This window comes from Fukomys damarensis, unplaced genomic scaffold, assembly GCF_012274545.1.
Source record: "Fukomys damarensis isolate Sample0158 unplaced genomic scaffold, DMR_v1.0_HiC HiC_scaffold_34, whole genome shotgun sequence".
NCBI lineage: Eukaryota > Metazoa > Chordata > Mammalia > Rodentia > Bathyergidae > Fukomys > Fukomys damarensis.
Genome location: NW_022900946.1, coordinates 2,131,395 through 2,150,366, shown reverse-complemented (window position 1 = coordinate 2,150,366; position 18,972 = coordinate 2,131,395). Strand labels below are relative to the sequence as shown.

Below are 18,972 nucleotides of genomic sequence, written 5' to 3'. Positions count from 1 at the left end.
AGAGTCGTTCTGTGCTGTGGCGCACGCAGTCTTCCCCTTGAACTTGGAGAAGCCAGTGGCACTAGGTCCCTTCAGAAGGTCCCCCTGTAGTGAGCCTCAGGCTGAGTCCACCCGAGTGCGACTTCTGTGGCCCGCAGCGGGCTGGAGACATGTCCGGTGTGGGCTTGGGCTCGTCACATCACGTGGGCCAGAGGCTCCCGCTCCCTCCCTCCCTCCCTCCCTCCTGCGGCTTTCCCCAGGCCTGCCTCAGCCTGCTCCCCGCCCCACCCTAGGAAGATTTCCCGGGGAGCAGTGGCCACATGGGGCTCTTGACCACTCGTGGAAGGGAACTGGACACATGCTGACAGCCAGACGTTTGTTAGGAGACCACAATGCCCACCCCCTGACACGCCGGTCCGCGAGGCCACCCCACTGCCCTGCCCTCTCTTGAAATGAGTGTTTCTGTCTTGCCAGATGTGTCCATGGTGGTAATTTTGTAGAACTAGTTGTTGAAAGCTGCCCATGCTGTCCTCCTCAAACAGCTATTTCCTGATTAATTCACAGCACGTGCTTGCTCTGTGCCGCGCTACACGGAGAGCACATCCGTATAAACATGGAAAAGAGCGCTCTGAGAATTGGCTTTTCTGACAGCCGGCAAATAGCAGCCTGCCGTCCTGCAATTGGATGATTGAAGCTGAGTTCCTGCGCCAGTTCAGGGCTGGGGGCCTCCGAGTCTGTGTGGCTCCAGAGCCTCTGCCCCTGAGCGAGGGAGAAAAGTGGCTGGCGCGAATTCACCCAGCCCGCGGGGAGGCTGCAGTGGGCTCAGTGTGGGTGGGCGTCTCTGGCTCACCAATCTCATGCAGCAGATCAGAAGCCAGAGCGAGAGGGAGGCCAGCGGGCCACCGTCTCTCTGGTCACATTGACTCTTCCAGGGCAGGGCTTGGGAGAAAAATGCCTGTGTTTATTCCACAGCAGTGCCAAGCTGTGTGTCAGGCCCGCGACAAGACGGTAGCATCTCTGCTGCCCAGGAGCTTAGCTTCAAGTGGGAGAGACCACGGCTCAGGACACAAGGCCCTGTCAGAGATGCAGGGGAAATTGAGCAGTGCGGCAGGAGGGAGAGAGAGTGCTGGCCGGGCTGCGGCAGAGCCGAGTGGGAGAGGAGCGGGCCGCAGTGTCCAGGGCAGAAATTCCAGGCAGTGCAGGCTCAGCTTGGTGCCATCAGGGAGCAGCACTCAGGTGGGTGGGTTGGGGGCGAGCGGACAGGAGCTGGGCAGAGATAGGCGGGCGCGGGCGCGTGGGCCAAGGACTCCGTCAGTGTGGGGAAGTCGCCGGGAAGTTCTCAGCAGGGGCTGCGGTGATCTGATTGAAGCTGTTTTTAAAAAGGCTCTGGCTGCTGCATCAAAAATGAACCGTGTGTGTGTGTGTGTGTGTGTGTGTGTGTGTGCGCGCGCGCGCGCGCGCGCGTGCAGGGGGGGGGGGGGGTGAGCGTGATGTGCAGGGGAAGGCGGAGGTGACCGTGTGGAGTGGAGGCAGTGAGGTGGGGAGCCGCTGATGGCCTGGGCTAGGGCAGCGGCCTCTTCTGGGAGGACAGGTCAAGTTTGGGGCGCATCTGGAGAGTGAGCCAAGGGACGTGTTGACAGGTGGGGTGCACAAATCAGGGGCATCAAGGGGACACCTAGGTTTCTGGCATTGGTTGAATAGCAGACCTATGTTAAGGATGGGAGAAGAATCGTTTTGGGGTAAATTACCAGAGAATTCTGTTTGGGGCAAGTCAGGGTTAGGGTGAGCATTGGACACCCAAGGAGCGTGGGAGGTCCCTTGAGGCTCGGTGGAGGAGTCACCCTTGGATAGGCAATCACTTGGGAGTCCTCGGCCCTCTCTGGGACCTAGGGGCTTAGATGATTCCCCTGGGAGTCAGGAGTCCCAGCCCTAAGCCAGGGGCCGCACGCCAGGTCAGGCCCAGCTGACAGGGCAGCCAGCACGGTGGGAGCAGAAACAAGCAGGTCTGCTGCGGGAGCCTGGGGCCGAGCCTGGGCAGCAAGAGCAGTGGCCAGGCTGCTACAGGACCCAAGGACCAAGACTGCCCACTGGCTCTGGCAGGCTGCCGGCCTCAAGCTCTGCTGTCCCCACAGGAGCCCTGTGAGTGAGGAGGGCTCCCTTAGTGATCAGACCAAACCGCATGTGTGAATCACCCACCCCTGACAAACAGGGACGGTCCTTGCCCCAGTCATGGGTCCCTCAGCCGGCTGCGTCCATCCTAGGACAGAAGCCCAGCAGGAGTAAGGTCAAGAGCAAGGGGAGAAGGGGGTGTAGGGACGGTTTCCCCAGGCTTCACTGCGGGGACGCTGAACAAACCATGGGTCGCCCCTGTAGAATAGAATAGGCCCCAGCAGTAAACAGAAAGAAAACAACTGATTCACCCGACTTAGGTAAATCTCAAAGTGATTATGATGACCAGAGGAAGCCCTGTGAAAAAGGAGCATATACTTCCCAATTCCTTTTATATAAAAATTCTAGAAAATGCGAACGATCTATAGCAATGGCAAGCAGGGGGTGGTGGAGGGGAGCGAGGCGGTGGGCAAGTGTCAGGGGAAGGGGCGGCTCTTGACTCAGGCGTGAACAGTGAGGTGCCTTTACAGCTGCCGACACGTGTGTGTCGTGGGAAGAAGAGACAAGACAGGGACCCGTGTGAAGATGGCCTGGTGCCGTGCCGAGTGGTTCAGAGTTCACCCCACGTCCCCGTGCAAAGGCATTATCTGGAAAACGTGTCAGGAGTGCAGAGATTCCCTGGAAACCACCGCCAGGCCGCGGCCCCAGCTGAAGGGAGGTCGCCGTGAGGGGCGGAGCTGTCCCTGGGCTGCACGCTGCACTGCCCATCCCCACTCTCGGCTCCCGTGGGTGTGCGGCCAGCAGTGCCTGAAGGGCCCGCCCCAGGCTCCGGAGGGGCGTCTTGAGGTGCCCGCTGTGGTTTCCTTGGGGGCCCCGCAGGAACAAGGGGCTTCTGTGTGCTCGTCACACTTCTCCTGCCATCAGCTGCCAGTCAGCAGCCTGTGCTGGTTCCTCGTCCCAGACCCTTTCAAGATGCCCAATTGAGACGCTCGGGGCCCGGGAGCTGGCAGTTTGTGCAGACCAGGCTTTTCTGACTTGCCCGGCCCAGGAGCCATCCTTTTAAAAATGTTGCTACAGTTAGTAATGAAAAACTGTGATGGATTCACAGAGGAGAGTGACGAGGCAGAAAATTAACTCAGGTGGCAACGTGACATTGAGGTTGAAGCAGCAAGAGCCAGGAAGCGGGGAGACCAATTAGCGGGCGACTGCAAATGTCCCACAGGAGGTGATGATGGCGAGGGCCGCGACTGAGGCCATCCCTTCGTGACAGCCCTTTGATTTGGGGTAGAAATGCACAGAAATGCTCGAGTTGGGGTCTCACTTAACATCCGTGGGCCAGAGTTTTAGAAAGCTCACGTTCCTAGCATTTCATACTCGTATGTTCTGGTATCTCCTCTTTCCAAGTCTGATACATCTGCCCAATGCCACACATCCTCATTTTGTGAAATTTTGTGTTTCCAGGATCTTAACATTGGTGCCAAGAATGTGAAGCTTTATGTCAACAAAACCCTCATCTTTGATGGTGCGTTAGACAGAGGAGGCGCAGAGGGCCCAGCGGTGCGCACCATCCCCGTTGACCTACGGAAGGAGAGGACCGGGAGCCCCGAGGGTGGGCCGCACCCCCACGGGGGAGGAAGCACACAGGTCCCTGCCGGGGCTGGCACGGATGGGGACACGGAGCGCAGTCTCTGCTGCTCACCGCCAGCTGAAGCTGCTGGGGACGTGACGGCTCCCTCACAAGGAGCCTCGCTTGGCAAGGTGACGGGTTCTACTGATGGCCCGAGAGACAGACTGTCCAGGCTGGAGGAGGATTTCAGATTGCTGGCAGCCCCCGCCTCGGTGGGGGCCGGGGCCGGTGCCCTTCCCTCCTCCCCGCCGGAGCCTCGCCCTCTGGACACACAGCCCTCTGTGATCCAGCAGCTGGACGACCTCAGGGGCAGGAAGACCTCCGAGCCACCCAGGAAAACCCCATCCTGGTTGCAGCCCTGTCCCTCGGGTAAAGACAGGAAGCAGGGCGGGGAGAAGCCCGGGCCCAGTGCCCTTCCCTCCTCCCCGCCGGAGCCTCTCCCTGTGGACACACAGCCCTCTGTGATCCGGCGGCTGGACGACCTCAGGGGCAGGAAGACCTCCGAGCCACCCAGGAAAACCCCATCCTGGTTGCAGCCCTGTCCCTCGGGGAAAGACAGGAAGCAGGGCGGGGAGAAGCCCGGGCCCAGGGCCCTTCCCTGCTCCCCGCCGGAGCCTCTCCCTGTGGACACACAGCCCTCTGTGATCCGGCGGCTGGACGACCTCAGGGGCAGGAAGACCTCCGAGCCACCCAGGAAAACCCCATCCTGGTTGCAGCCCTGTCCCTCAGGGAAGGACAGGAAGCAGGGCGGGGAGAAGCCCAAGCCCCTGTGGCTCGGCCCTGAGGAGCCGCTGAACTGGAAAGGCAGGCTCACCCCAGATGAGGCCCTCGGGGGTCCCACGGACAGAAGCCCCTGGCTGGGGCAAGGGCGGAGGGCCAGCTGGGTCGTCACTGGGGAGAGGCCCCAGACGGCGGTCCCCCAGGGCAGTGCTGATGACTTGGACTACTTTACCCAGCCCCGTGGCAGAGAGCGCCCTGCCAGAGGACGGAGGGCCGCGAGGAAGGAGGCTCCGGGCGGTGCTGCTGGCAGAGGTAAGACAGAGTCTGGCGGACTTGTGTCCGTCTGTCCCTGCTGTCGTGACACAGCCCCAGAGAAAAGCAGTGTGAGGAGGGAAGGTCTGTTTAGCTCACATTCCCGAGGTTTCAGTCCACAGTCAGGTGGCTCTGTTGCGTCCGGGCCTGTGGTGAGGGAGAAACATCACAGTGGAAGGGGGTGGCTGAGGAAAGCCACTCACCTCACGGCTGCCAGGAAGTGGAGAAAGGGGAAGAACCAAGAGGAACGGGGCTGGGAAAGGTGACAGTCCCCACCACAGACCCGTGAGCCCCTCCCTTCAGCTGGGTCCCACCTGCTGTCACCTCAGTCAGGCTGTCCACGATGGCTCCCCGTGCTTGGGTAAATCCACCGGAGAAGTCAGCACCCACAACCGGGACCCCTCTGAAAGCCCCAGCTGTCCACACAGGAGCCTCCTGGAGGCTGTTTTGGACCCAAACCATAACAGATACTGACGCCCCCATGCTCTGAGCGGCACAAAGCCCCTCAGCCCCCAGGACTCCCATTGCCGCGTGTATGCAGCAGGGTTACCCAGAGCGGGCTGCGCACAGTCTGGGTAGAGCAGGGTACAATTGCTGCTCGCTCCCGAAGGTCCTCAGTCTCTGTCCCTGCTCACAAGTCCGTCCCTCGGCCTTCTCCCTGTAACACAGCTTTCCCTGGCTTTTTTCCTCTGCCTGTGATAGTTTGTTCACGTCACTCTTGACTTGTTACAGATGCAGCACAGCGTGACAGTCACAGTCAGTGCCGCCTGGGTGTTAGAAAACCACAGGGATAGCAAGGACCGGGACAGGGTGGACAGCACAAGCCCATCTGGATTGGGTGGACAGCTGCTGTCCACCTGGGCCAGCACACCAGCTCCCTCCTTCCCTTTTCTTCAAGAGAAGTCAAACTATCGCACGGTCTTAGTTTTCAACATTGGCAACTGATTATTTTTATAGCACTGTGTATGTGTCAAAAAAGACAAAAACAAAGCACCCTGGCACAGTGGCACCTGCCTGTAATCCCAGCTAAGGAGCCTGAGGCAGGAGTGTCAAGTTCAAGGCCCCCTGGGCAATTTAGCAAGACCTGTCCCTGGTGCCACAAATAGAAAAAAGAGAAAAGAGGCCCCATTTGTCAGCAGGAGTCGCAGTGACAGCTTTGTGAACTTTGCAGATTATCTCTAAGGGTATTACTGACTGATGCTTCGTGCCACCGCCTCCTCCTCCTCCTCCTCCTCCTCCCCTTCCACTCTTCCTTTTCTTTCCTTTCCTCCCCCACCCTGCCCTCTGGCCCCACCTCTTGCTGGTGCGTCCATTTGCAAAGCCAGTGCTCCCATTTTTTAACAAATCAAATTGCATCTGCTGTGTTGGTGTCTGGTAGACCCCCGATCTGTCACTGGCTCCTTACAGATTTCTGCTGAGACGGTATGAGGCAGGAGGGGATGGTGGAAGGGCAGGCAGTGGGCTCACAGTGAGTCCTCTGCAGGGCAGGTGTGGACACTGTCAGAAGGCGCTTGGGGCTGGATCCAGGCTGCCTGCAGTTAGCCAGGGCCGGGCCAAGCATCTTATCTAAATGCACCTGATGCCCGTTATCCAAAGAAAGTGTGAGGTTGAAGCAGCCTTCCTGGGTTCCCGCAGGCCATGAGGGTGAGACATGAGACTTGTGCCCAGGCAGACCAGCTCCACACCATGCTTCAGGGCACCACCCTCTGGTGCCTGTTGCCACGGCTGTGCTCCACCACCCTGCCCAGAAGAGCCGGCTGCTGGAGCCTCAGGGAGTTCCTGGGTGATGGTGTAATCCTGACTTGCCCAGCTCAGACAAGTCTCTCACTAATTTCCTTCCAGGCATTTCACCCCTTGCTTCTATGACAGACACATTAAGCCCTGGGCCCTTGAGATTTTTTGCTTCTTAAGCTGGTCATGCTACAAAGGAAAGTCACTTAGAAATATTAAGTTACACTTCACCTCAGGCTGAACTCCACTGAACCCCATGGCCTCGGATAGACACCCAGCCGAGCCCCCCCAGTGCTGGGGCGGGGGGACCGCTGCCCTGGGCCTGGGCTGTGTAAGACAGCGCAAGACTGTGCAGCCAGCAGAGGTCTTGTGATGCCAGAGGTGTCCTCAGAGGGGCCAGGCACTCCCTCTGCCTCTGTGAGCCTCAGAGCTCCCGCCATAAAGGCAGTGCTCATTCAGTGGGACAGGAACAGGAGTGGAAAGGTGCTGGAACGGACACCGCTTCCTCCTGTCCCTCCCGGACTTCCGGGCCCACCTTTAGCTCCCCAAGGTCGATGTGCCTGCCCTGTCCTCATGAGGTCAGCATTCTCTGCTCTGTTCATGGGGCAGCCAGTGGCCTCGGCCCTCCAGTGGCCTTGTCCCAGCAGTGGCTACAGCACCCAATCCCAGAGACTTAGGGAAGCAACTCATTGTTCTGCTTGGGCCCAGTGTGCACTCCTTGCCCCTTCGGTAATGGCTGAAGAGCGATTGATGAGAATAAACAGCTCTGTACACCTCCCTCTGTGCCTTGCCACTGCCCATTTTTTTAGGGTTAGCACATACCTCAGAGTGGTGCAGTCAGTTTTTATAAACTCAGGTTCAGAGCGTCATAGTTACGTTAGGCTCAGCCCACTAGTACTTTGGAATCTTGGTTCCCATCCTGTCATAATCAGTGAGCCCTCCACACCATGCTGACTGCAGACCACTCAAGAGCTTTCTGCTGCCTTGAGGTTTATGATGGGAATGTGGGCCGTGAGGGGACAGCACTGGCCCCAGGCAGCACAGTAGTGTGCTCTGCAGACAGACCTGTGGGCTCCAGCCAGGTGGCACATCTGAGAGGTCCAGAAGAAAGTGTGCACCTCAGGGAAGAGGTCAGCAGCAGATGTGGAATGCAGGTGGAGTCCCCACCTGGCTGCGCCCCACATGCAGCGCTGCCTCAGTCTAAGTCCCCAGCACATGACGTGCAGTGCGGGCTCCTCGGTGCACTTGCAAAGCAATGCCAGCCATTGTTTCTATCAGAGAAAATCAAATCCCGTAAAGCGAGGTGGTGGCAATCCATATGGGGAATTCCTTCTGCCAGATGTCCTACCTCGTGCCTGGGAGGAGAGGGCGGGAGAACTTCTATACTCTTTTTTAATGGCAGATGACAAGAGGGGGAGATGACAGGGGCAAGAGAACCAACAGGTGAGGGGGTGTCCCTCAGCCTCCAGACCTGGGTCCGGGGCACAGGGTGGGGCAGAAATATGGTGCTGGCAATCTTCCCTTTGGCAGCAAACCATGAGCATTTCCCTGCACCAGATGCTCTGCTGGGCACTGGGACACAGCAGAGGCAGGGTGTGTATGGCAGAGAAGGCCTCTCTGAGGAGGCAGGTGGCAAGAAGAGCCAGCCTAGTGTGCATCTAGGGGGAGAGCATCTCTGATGGAGGACACAGCAAGGGCAGAGGCTCCCAGGCCAGAAGAGATTTGGTGTACTCTCAGGACAGAAGGGCCGGCACAACTGGGGTGAAGCGATCATGTGGGAGCAAGGAGAAGTGGCAGAAGCCAGTGGGGGCTCTCTGCAGGCCTTCGTGCACATGGTGGGCGGCCCCTGGGGGCAAACTGGTGGAGGCACAAGGAAATTGAAGTGACAGAGCCGACATTGTCCTTCCAAGCAGACACTGGAATGGAAGATGCTGGCTAAGGGAGAAAGGCCAGGATTGATGTCTGAAGCTGAGGTGCCTGTTTGGGAGTCAGAAGCCAGATGAGGACCAAGAGGGGTGACACTGTCAGGCTTGGGAGATGTGAGCCAAAATAAACCTCTTCTCCTTCAAGTCATGGGTGTCAGGTATTATGTCCCAGCAATGAGAAAGTGGCCAAGGCAGACCTTGGTACGAGAGACATAGGGTTATTGCCAGTACTATACCTGACCGTGTGATTCAGAAGGCTTTGGATCTGGCTTATCAAAGGGAATTTGGAAAAGTTTGGAGATACTGTCTGGAAAAGCAGCCCTACAATGCTATAAGCTGAGCTTGATGGTAGAGTCTGGCCAGAGCTCAGAAAACCAGAATGTAAATAGAAATGCGTATGGTAAGGAGCAGTTTTAGGAGGTTCCAGTTGGGAACAAGGACTCCATTGGTAGTTGGACTCCAGGCCATGTATGTTATTCTCTGGCAGAAAATGTTTCTATATTTTGTTCATGTCCTAAGACTTGGCAGGAGACTGACATTAAGGGCAGTGGACTAATATGGTAGAGAAACTAAGACAGCCCAATCTTGAGGCTGTGGCATGCGTACTGCTGGAGGGCTTTTACCAGCTCTACATTGAGAATCAAGAGCAAACAACACACCTGAGTGATTTTAAAGATTTGAATTTTATCAGAAAGGAAGCTTCTGTAAATTTGGGGCTTGTAAAATTTTGGCCCAGGACAGCTTTGTTTCTGCAAAGTTAAGCCTTAAAAAAGAAGCCAAGTATTTTGCATTGGAACAATAGCAGGGATGAGAAATTGTCAAGACCCCACCCTTCCAGGCTTAGGGGTGCAAAACTATAAAGCTTTCATTTGAGAAAAGAGCTACAAGGCACAGTGCCCTTGAAGGGCCATGTAGGGAATTGGTTTGCTGGAGTTCAGTTCACAGTGCTCAGCCATCCAGGCACTCAGAAGTCTCTGCAGGCGTGGTTCAGGGGGCCAGGATACTGCTCAAGCTGGCAGCAGACCTTGGCATCATCCATGTGGTGCTGGTTTTGCAGGCACGCAGAACACAAGAGTTGTGGGTTCAGGGACACTTCCATCCAGATTTCAGAAGGCCTGGGAGGCAGGTAGTGGCCCCTGAGAGGGCAGTGTATAAGCTGTGCGAATGAAGCTGAAAGTGCAGTGGAGATCCCAGAAATTTGGAGAAGCCAGAAACATGGAACATCTCAGAAAAGCCAGAGGAATGAGCAAAGCCGGCCCAAGAGAGAAACACAGGAGCTATCAGCACAGGCAGTGCCGTGGGAGTGGGGCTACCCTGGCCATGCAGAGTTCACAGGTTGCTGTAGTTTGCCCAGGTGCTTCCCATGGAGCTGCTGAGCTGGGTTTTGGTATTGCTTTAGTTCCATTCTTTTTTATCCCCCCATTCTTCCTTTGGAAGGGGAATGTTTACCCTGTGTCATTGTATGACAGCAGAGTTTAATTTTCTTTCTTCTTTAGCTCAGAGCTAAAGTTTCCCGTAAGTCTCAGAGGAGACTTTGGGTTTGGGCTTTTCGGCAGTGCTGTAACTATTAAGACTTTGGCAACTCTTAGAGATGGAATAAAGGCATTTTGCATAAAGATGTGCACATGGGCCTTTTGAGGGCCAGGGCCAGACGTTATGGTTTGTATCTAGACATCCCCCAAGGCTTCATGCACTCATAAGAGGGGCTTTTGAAAAGTGAATGAATCACGGGGTGCTGTAGCTAAACGTGCTAGGAGGTAGGGCCTGGTTAGAAGAGGAGGGTCACCTGGAGAGGTATACTGTGTCTGCCTCTCTGGGTCTCTCTGATCTCTGCTTCCTGACTGCCGTGACGTGAGTAGCTTTTCCTCCACTGTGCTGCTCTGCTGTGCCGTCCTGCCTCGGACACAGGCAGCCATGGACGACAAATGTGAGCCAACAGAAACTTCCGTGCCTTTGAGCTGTGGGCATCAGGTACTGTGTCCCAGCGACAAGAAAGTGACCAAGATGGGCTGTCCCCCCAGTGCCGCAGAATGGCCCCTTGCAACCCCAGCCCTCCACCCTCCAGCCTAGAGCCGGGAGGGTGCTGTCGGCCTGTGCCCAGTCCAGTCTGGATGGCCTAGAGGTGGGGGCGTCTCCAAAGGGAAAGCGGAGGAGAGGGCGAACCGGCTGGGGTGGGCAAAACAATAATGCTACAAAGAGACAGCAGGTGGCAGGGCGAGGGAGGCAGAGCGTCTGCATGAAAGGGAGAAATTAGGACAGCGGTTGGAGAAGCCATAGAATCAGGCCAGCTCTCGTCTTTCCTTCTGGGCAGGAGAGATTTATGAAGGTCTGCAGGCACAGTGGGGTGGGGAGCAGTGACAGGAGAGGCCGGAGGGAGGGGGTGATTGACGGCCCCCGGCCCCCTCCGCAGGAACAGAGCGCAGGGCAGTGTGACAGGAAAGGGGGCGGCAGTGTGTCACCGGCTACATTACCGAGTGACACCTCTGAGCCATGAGGGCCGCAAACCCAGGGCGCTGCTTGTGCTCACACCAGGGCCTCCAGGACACCCGTGAGGGCTGCTCTGTGTTCACGGCAAGCTGGGGACGTGGGCTTCGGCCACAGGTAGAAGTCGACCCCTGGTTTGTGTGATGCACCTGGCTTGTTCGCTCTCTGAATCGCTACCATTTTTCTTGGCTATAAAAGTAATACAAGTAAGGAAACTTAACAAGTAAAGTTACCAAGAAGAAAAGAAAAGCCCTCCCTACCCACCACCCTGGAGAAATCACTGTCAACGCCCAGCACCTGTGCTTAGGCCCGCAGCACCTAATGCTGCACACCCGGCTCTCTCTCCTCTGGCCTTCCCACGGCTTGGGGGTGGTGCCATTTGAGTCATGTGACTGTGCAGCTTCGCGCACAGTCCCTCAAGCTGCTGACTCCGTGTTGGTACCCCACCCTACCCCATCTGGGGAGCTCCTAAGTGGGGAGCAACTTCTGGCAAGTTTCTCACGTGACCACATGGCCTTCCCGCGTCAGCTTTTCCCCACTGCCCTGGGATAGAGGGAGGACTGGCTGGGGCTCACGGCTTTGGACGATCAGACTCTGGTTGGCTGGCACTGCTGATCAGGGCTTGTGCTGAGGTGTCGCACTGTGGTGGTGGCTTCCCGTTTGTGGAGGCAGAAGCTGCTCACCTCAAAGGAAGAGGAAGAGGAGAGGACGGGATCCTAGGGTCCCCATCCAGGCTCTGCCCCCAGTGATCTGACCCGCTGTGGTCTGGGGAGCCAGCCTTTAACACACAGGCCTTTGCCCCCACACCTCAAGATCCAAACCATAGGACTTCGCTTGGTTTCTTTTTTTTCTGAGACAGGGTCTTGCTATGTAGTTCAAGCTGCTCGGGGACTCACTTTGGAGCCCAGGCTGGCCTCGAACTCGCAGTGAGCCTCCTGCCTCCGCCCTTCAAGTGTTGGGATTAGACATGAGCCACCATGCCCAGCTCCCTTTGGCTTTGGTGATAGTTGCATTTTCAGAGTAATTGAAATCTATCAAAAGTACTTTTTATAAAACAGGTTCTAGGCTGGGGTGATCATAAGCAGTTTTTTGCCAACACGGACATCCAGCAGCGTGGTTGAAAACTGTGTGGGCTGTGTCTGGTGTCGTAGGATGGGATGGTGATGCCCCAGCCCATTCCTCAAATGCCAGAGGTCCCTGGGGCCAGGGAGGCAAGAGGCAGCCCCAAGCCCCCGTTTCTGCCCGTACCACTGATGGGTCACCCCACGCCCTCTCTTCCAGAAGACACCCGGGGGCACAGCGAGCAGGAGCACACACTGCGCGAGTCCTGGGACTCCCTCAGTGCCTTCGACCGCTGTCACCGGGGCCGCATCTCCCTTCTGGAGCCCCAGGGGGACATTCTGGACGAGTTCCTGCAGCAGCAGAGGAGCAGCCGGCCCAGGGCCCAGCCAGCACCCCACAGGGATTGGGAGCCAGAGCCGCCCAGGACACAGGGCGACTGCTCGGGGGAGAAGGACAGCAGCAGCGACTTCAGAATCCCCGTCTTGCCTCAGGGACAGCACTTGGTCCTCCACATTCAGTCCACGTGGGGCGACAGGCACTACGTGGGCCTCAACGGGATAGAAATCTTCAGCTCCACAGGCGAGCGGGTGCCGATTTCAGCCATCATGGCAGAACCCCCCGACATCAATGTCCTGCCGGCATACGGGAAAGACCCCCGGGTGGTCACCAACCTCATCGACGGGGTGAACAGGACCCAGGACGACATGCACGTCTGGCTGGCCCCCTTCACGCCAGGCCAGCCTCACTCCATTTCTATCGACTTCATGCACCCCTGCCAGGTCGCCCTGATCAGGGTTTGGAATTACAACAAGTCCAGGATCCACTCCTTCCGCGGCGTGAAGGACCTCACAATGCTGTTGGATGGGCAGTGCATCTTTGATGGAGAGATTGCCAAGGCCTCTGGGACCCTGGCAGGAGGTATGGTGTATCTGGCAGAATGTTCTCAAAGCTGCTGTGAGAATAGACCCCCGGGGTGCCCACCACATAGGGCCTCCCCCAGACCTAGTCACCTGCCTTCACTTCTTCTAGCCCGGACCAGCCAGAGCTGCCTTTTTTTTTTTTTTTTTTTTTTTTTTGGTACCGGGGATCGAACTCAGAACCTTGAGCTTGCAAGGCAAGTGGCAGCACCACTGAGCTTAAATCCCGCCCCCACACCTCATTTCTTTTCATCTCCACTTACAAGAGGATTTGTCCTGGAGTGACGCACAATCTGAGGGTATGATTTCAGGGGAAGCCTGGCATTAACTCAGTCCAGTGGGGTCTCCTGCCTTCAGGCAAAGCAGTGGGCTTTGGGGCCCGGCCCACCCACCCGTCCAACCCTGAGCTGCTTCCCAGGCCGGGCGCAACACTCACCCTCCCAGACGAGGCACCCAGGGACAGGGAGACCAGGGACCAGGTGGTCCGCCAAAGCATCAGCCAAAAAAAAGGCCCTTGTCTGGCGGCAGTCGCAGTGGCTCCGGTTGTGAGGCTGTGCTCCGCTCGTGGGCTTGGTGACTCTGTGTGAAGCACATCGACGAGGTGGCTCCGGAGCACGGCAGTCATGCTGGGTGTGGGGTCGCATGGACCGGGGTTGGCGGGCAGTTCTGGGACACGGGCTCTTCTGTCTTCCCGGTGACGCTGTCAGCCCCGGAACACTTTGGAGACACCATCCTGTTCACGACGGACGACGACATCCTCGAGGCCGTTTTCTGCTCGGATGAGATCTTTGGCACCGACGCGGAGAGCCTGCACGAGCTGCAGCTGGAGGAGGCGCTGCGGAGGCCTGGCACGGCCGATAGCGAGGCCCAGGAGCGGCCCTTCACCCAGGCCGGCTCGGGCAGGGACCAGGTAGGGCACAGTCATGGGCTCCCAGCAGAGCGGGAGAAGTCGGACAGGTACCCTTAGTAGCTCAGGCTACTGTTTTCACATCCCTCTTTTTTCTCCACTTTTTATCCTGTGTGTCATATTTCGTTCTCTAATTATTTCTTATTTTTTATTTATTTAACCCAAGTGAGGAAGCATTCAAATTTTAATCAAGTTTCACATCCCTCTTTTCTCTCCTTCACTTTTTATCCTGTGTGTCATATTTCGTTCTCTAATTATTTCTTATTTTTTATTTATTTAACCCAAGTGAGGAAGCATTCAAATTTTAATCAAGCCAAAAGTCTGCCGTGTGTCCTCGGTGTGATTTAGGGTTGGCAGTCTAGGGGAGTTCTTCCTTTGGGTTGTCTTTTGATTCCTTGCTGCTCTTTTGTAGGCAGCCTTGAGATGAGAGTCACGGTCATTGTGGCCACGGTGCTGACGTGGGTCCATCCACGTGTGGCCATAGCCTTAGTGTGCTCGCCCGCAGGGCCTCTGGGTGGAAACTTCACGTTCCCGTGGAGGAACGGAGGCCAGGCAGGTTAAATGACTTGCCCCAGAACATACTGGCTGGAACTTGAATTCATGGGTCCAAAGCTTCGGCTTTTCATCCATATATACATTAAAAATGAAAGATGACCTTCCAAGTAAAGGTCATCTGAGTCTCCGAGGTCTCTGGGGGCTTCTCACGAACGGGAGGGGAAGAGATGATTACGTGTGCGGAGAGGAAGTGGGGAACAGCCAGACCGTGGAGAGGAGCCCAGCCAGGCCGCCCCAGGACGAGACGGCAGGCAGTGGGGGGACATCGCTGGGCCGTGTGCGTCCCTCCACTGTGCCCAGGTGGCCGTTGCTCACCCTCTGGTGCTCATTCTCCTGATTTTTTCACAAGAAGCTAGAAATAGGTTTTTATGTAAACATCTCAATTTAAAAAGGGCAGCTCATTCAGATGTTTTCATCCTTGGTCTGGCTAGATCTGTGGGCTCCCACTGGAGCCGACCCCGAGGTTCGCCATTGCCCAGCATTCTCCAGACAGCGAAGGTTCTCACTGGGGCTTCGTGGGTGGACCCAGTGCGAACGCTGGAGGCACGCAACACACTGGCTTTCGTGTCTCAGCTCTGCGGTCTGTCAAGTAGTGCAGGTGCTCTGCCCTGACGCAGGGTGCAGAGAAGTAACACACAGTCAGACTGGGACCCAAGGCCGAGGTGCGGCAGCTATTTCTGGTTTTCTCCTGGCTGCTGTGAGAGTCCAGCGGACTTCAGCAGTGTGGACAGCTGGGCCCCGCCCTGACAGCCCAGGTTGGACAGCACCTCTCCTCCTCTCTCCCACCAGATGAACGCTGTCGGGCCCTCCTCTGTTAGGATCGGCCCAGCATCTCACTGTAGCGTCGCACGTCTCCGCTGCCAGTGGTGGCAGCTGGCAGGGGTCAGCCGCAGGCTCTGGACTGCCCATCCGCTAGTCAGGGCTTCTGCAGAGGCTGATGTCCCAGGGATTTCCTGTGTCCTGGGACACAGCCAGCTGTGTGAATGCCGCTGAAGCCACCCCTTCTGCTTCTCTCCTGATCACCTGCAGACCCCAGGGCTAGAGCTGCCACCCAGCGCCCCTGACCCCGAAGCCACCACACCGGAGCCAGGCATCTACCACGGGATCTGTGAGTACCGCCGCCTGGCAGGAGGGGTGCGGACCCCAGGGACGGGGCTCCCTTAGCCGGCCAGTTGCACCCACACACAGGTGCCAGGCTGTGGGGCAAGTGAGGGCTGCAGCCGGCGTCCACTCAGCCCCGCGCCTGGCAGGGCTGCTCCCCCCAGAGCAGTGGCACCTCTTTGCAGTTTACCTCACCAGGGCGTACTGTGTGTCCTGCACGGGACACCCTGTGTTTACCGCCGTTCTGATGGGGAGGCTGCAGCCGGAGCCCAGCAAGGGTAGGAGCGGGGACCTAAGCACCAGAGGGACCCAGGCATTTGTCCCCGAAGCAGTGGGCGCTGCTGGTTCCCGCTCAGCCTCGGAGGAGGATATACACCAGGCAGCCAGTGTCCCCCTGCCTCCATTGCCAGCCGGTAGTACCAGGTCCTCTGGCCTCCGAGAGGTCAGAAGTCCAGCCTTTTGTGTGAGCTCTCAGTCTTACATGTTGAGGGATTGGATAATGTTTTAGAATACTGCATGAGCCTCATAAAACACCTGCTGTGGCTCCGGGACCCATCTGGTTCCCGCTGCCCACTCACCGCTTCTCTGGTCCTCTTTGCAGCAGGCCGCATCAGCCCACTGCCCAGATTCTGTAGGCCAAGGCCACAGCTGTGAGCTCCTCCCTGTGTTTTCTTGACAGGCCCTGCCTGTTGGCTCTGGGAAGCAGATCTGAGGACTGGGCGGAGGGAGAAGTCAGGCTCCACTTGGCCCCACAGGAGGCTCCGCGTCTGGGGCCTTTGGGGCATCCTAGGAGGGTCATGGCAGCAGGCTGCCCCGAGGAGGAGCAGGGCTCTGTGCGAGACTGTGGGGGCTCTCAGCAGTGAACTGGGGCCAGCACACTCCAGCCCCTCAGCCCCGGCCACCTCGCACCAGAGGTCCCCGCATGTCAGCTTCCCCTGGGAGCCAAGTGGCCACAAAGCACCAGGTGCTTCCCATGAAGTTGACTCTCTCCTCCGTGAGGCAGGACTCTCTATGAACAATGAAAACTGAACTCAAGCTGAGTTAAGCAAAAGGGGCTATGCATTGATTTACAAAACTGAGGCATGAGAGGGCACAGCAGCCTGCACAGACACAGGTGAGAAAAGATGTCACCAGGCCTTGGTGTCTCTCCATCTCTCTGCCCTGGCCTCCCCTGCAGCCTGCCATTCCACTGTCCAGCTGGGGCCTCCCTGGAGCTCTGGAGCCTGCCTTCTACCCCAAAACCCCAGACGAGAGAGGGCTGTATCTCCCAGCAGAGTCTGCGGGCCCTGCTCAGTCTTGCCCACCCACAGCCGGTCCTCTTGGTCTCCGTGCTGGGGAGGGAGGAGGTGGAGACCAAAAGCACAGAGAGGCCAGGTCTGGAGCCCAGGGTGCAGGGTCGGCTACCCGTGCGTGGACAGAGAGAAGCGTTGTGTTCTGGTGAGGCCAGAGTGCTCTGAGCAGAAGGCAGCAGCGGGCAGGGTGCTGGCCAGGCGGAAGTCGCCAGTGTCCCTTCACCGGCTGGCGGATTTCTCCAAGGCACTGTTTCTAAGTGTCTTTCCCACTGAGCCAGCTCCTGCCCTCTCTCAGAGATAGTGGCTTGGGGAATCTTGCCCTGAAGTGGAGCTCAGAGTCCTTTCTGCTGTCGGGAAAGTGAGGCTTCTGTGCTGATCTCTGCAGCAAGGCCTCTCCTCCGAGTGCTTCTGCATAGGCTCCAAGGCCTGGGATTTGTGAAATCTTTCCTCTCTGAGGCTTTGCCCTCCCAACCCATATCCCAAATCCTCCACCGCTCCACCCATCTGTGCAAACGGGAGGGAGCCTTAATAAAGCGGCCCAGGGGATGCGCCGGGGTGGGTAAATATGGCCAAATCCTATTAATGTTTTGAAAGGGAAGATATGACTTGCTAATTTTGGAAGTTTTGCAAATATCAGCCGCGATGAATAGGAAAGGAGCTGAGAGGGTTGAAACATGGGAGAGGAATAACAAAATTAATTTCCATTTATATAAATACTAATTGATACACCCGAGGAAAATGAATATGGAATGTGGCTATTAGCTCAGAAAGGAGCGGAACCGCTTTCCGAGCGCCCCAGATTGGGTGGGATCTCGGTGCACCTTGCCAGGCGAACAAAAACACGGCAGCATGAGCGGGCGCGGGCACTGTCCCCTCGTTGCCTCTGGGGAGGTGGCATTTGTCCCTCTTCCCGGTCCACCTCCACCCCCAGCTCTTCTCCATGGGGCACTGCCCACGGCCACTCTGCTGCCCAGGCAGAAGCCCCTCTTTCCCCTTCCGTATCCAGGCCCCCGAGAGAGCCGGTGACAGTGCAAACAGACACCCTGTACATTGCCGAGTTCCCACCCTGCCCCGCCGCTGCAGAGCACACTGGGAAGTCAGGGAATCACCCGCCCCACTGTCCAGTCTCACTGGTGTCATCTGCCCCTCCTCAGCTGCCCAGTCAGGGTCACATCTCCGCTCCTCTCAGCCCAGTGTGTCCTTTGTGCAGAAATGCAAAAGTATGGCGGCCTCCTTGTCCACACCCTGGCCCCAGCTCACGGATCACCCCCGGAAAGCCACTCCCTTCCCGTAAGCCCATGGCTCCGTTTGCTCCGTGATATCCATCACTCTGCGAATAGTAATCAGTCACATATTTGTGAGGTGTTCGACGGTCTCTGTCAGAGCTTAAAGATTCTGCCGTGTTCCTTATCCCTCCTTCTCCAGTGCCCAGAATAGGACCTGGCATGTAGTAGATGGTCAGTAAATACGTGAATTTGGTGAGAGCTAGTGGTTTTATGTTGTCTCACTTGCCTGGTGACATGTACTGAGTACCCACTTTTCAATCAGTCATGTGTTTGTAATAAAAATGAACTGAGCAGTGTGTGCCAGGCACTGTTCTGGGCTCCGAAGATATAAGAGTGAGCCAAACCAACAGAGTCCTGACCTCACGGAGCCTCGATCTCAGTTGGGAGACCAATGAAAGGGCATAGGCCATACATGTGAACCATGTGGCCAGGTGGTATCAAGAGCTGTGAGCAGAAACTCAAGCAGGGCCTAGGGATCTGTGAGCTTGAGTCATCTAGGAAGGCCTCCTGGGGGTGACAGGAAGGGAAGGGATATATCAGTCAGCTTCTGCTGTGGAACAAACCACCCAAACTTTGGTCACTTAGCAGTCACTACTTACTCATGATTGGTTCACAACCCGTGTCCTGGCTGAGCCGTTCTCAGCTGACCCACTTGGCTGGCTCCTTATGAGCCCACCGTGCTCTGATCCGCGGGTGGGCAGGCAAGCAGCTGACAACCTGTGCTGTCCAGCAGCCATGGGCCAGTGTAACTGGAGACCCGGCCACTCCCCAGGCCAACTCCTGGTGCAGTGTGGGAAGTCAGGACAGGCGCAGCACACACAGGCCATACAGTGCTGCTTGCTAGGCCAGCCGGGCACAGGGCCGGATGCAGGGTGGAGGAATGGACTCAGTTGTATTTGTCTTTTGTATTTTTGTGAAACCAGGGATCACACTCAGGTCCTTGCGCTTGCCAGGCAGACGCGGCA

At 57.2% G+C, this 18,972-nt stretch overlaps 2 protein-coding genes across 7 annotated transcripts in view; one reads left to right on the top strand and one right to left on the bottom strand.

Annotated features, from left to right (window-relative positions):
* The window catches only part of LOC109118055, a 45,960-nt gene that overhangs the window by 8,958 nt on the left and 18,030 nt on the right, over positions 1–18,972 (bottom strand). The window contains exon 2 of one of the 3 annotated variants that reach the window (XR_002025329.2): positions 9,568–11,076. The exons of the other annotated variants lie outside the window; for them this stretch is intronic. The gene's annotated coding sequence lies outside the window, so the exon portion shown is untranslated. Of the gene's footprint in view, positions 1–9,567; positions 11,077–18,972 lie in introns of those variants that run through there. 3 annotated transcript variants of the gene reach the window in all.
* Positions 1–18,972, top strand: part of Katnip (katanin interacting protein) — a 169,404-nt gene that overhangs the window by 135,034 nt on the left and 15,398 nt on the right. For all 4 annotated transcript variants that reach the window (XM_019207405.1, XM_019207406.2, XM_019207404.2 and 1 more), the window contains 4 exons: positions 3,550–4,747; positions 12,169–12,867; positions 13,574–13,776; positions 15,358–15,436. In XM_019207405.1, the coding sequence (XP_019062950.1) occupies positions 3,550–4,747; positions 12,169–12,867; positions 13,574–13,776; positions 15,358–15,436 (2,179 nt within the window). The remainder of the gene's footprint in view (positions 1–3,549; positions 4,748–12,168; positions 12,868–13,573; positions 13,777–15,357; positions 15,437–18,972) is intronic.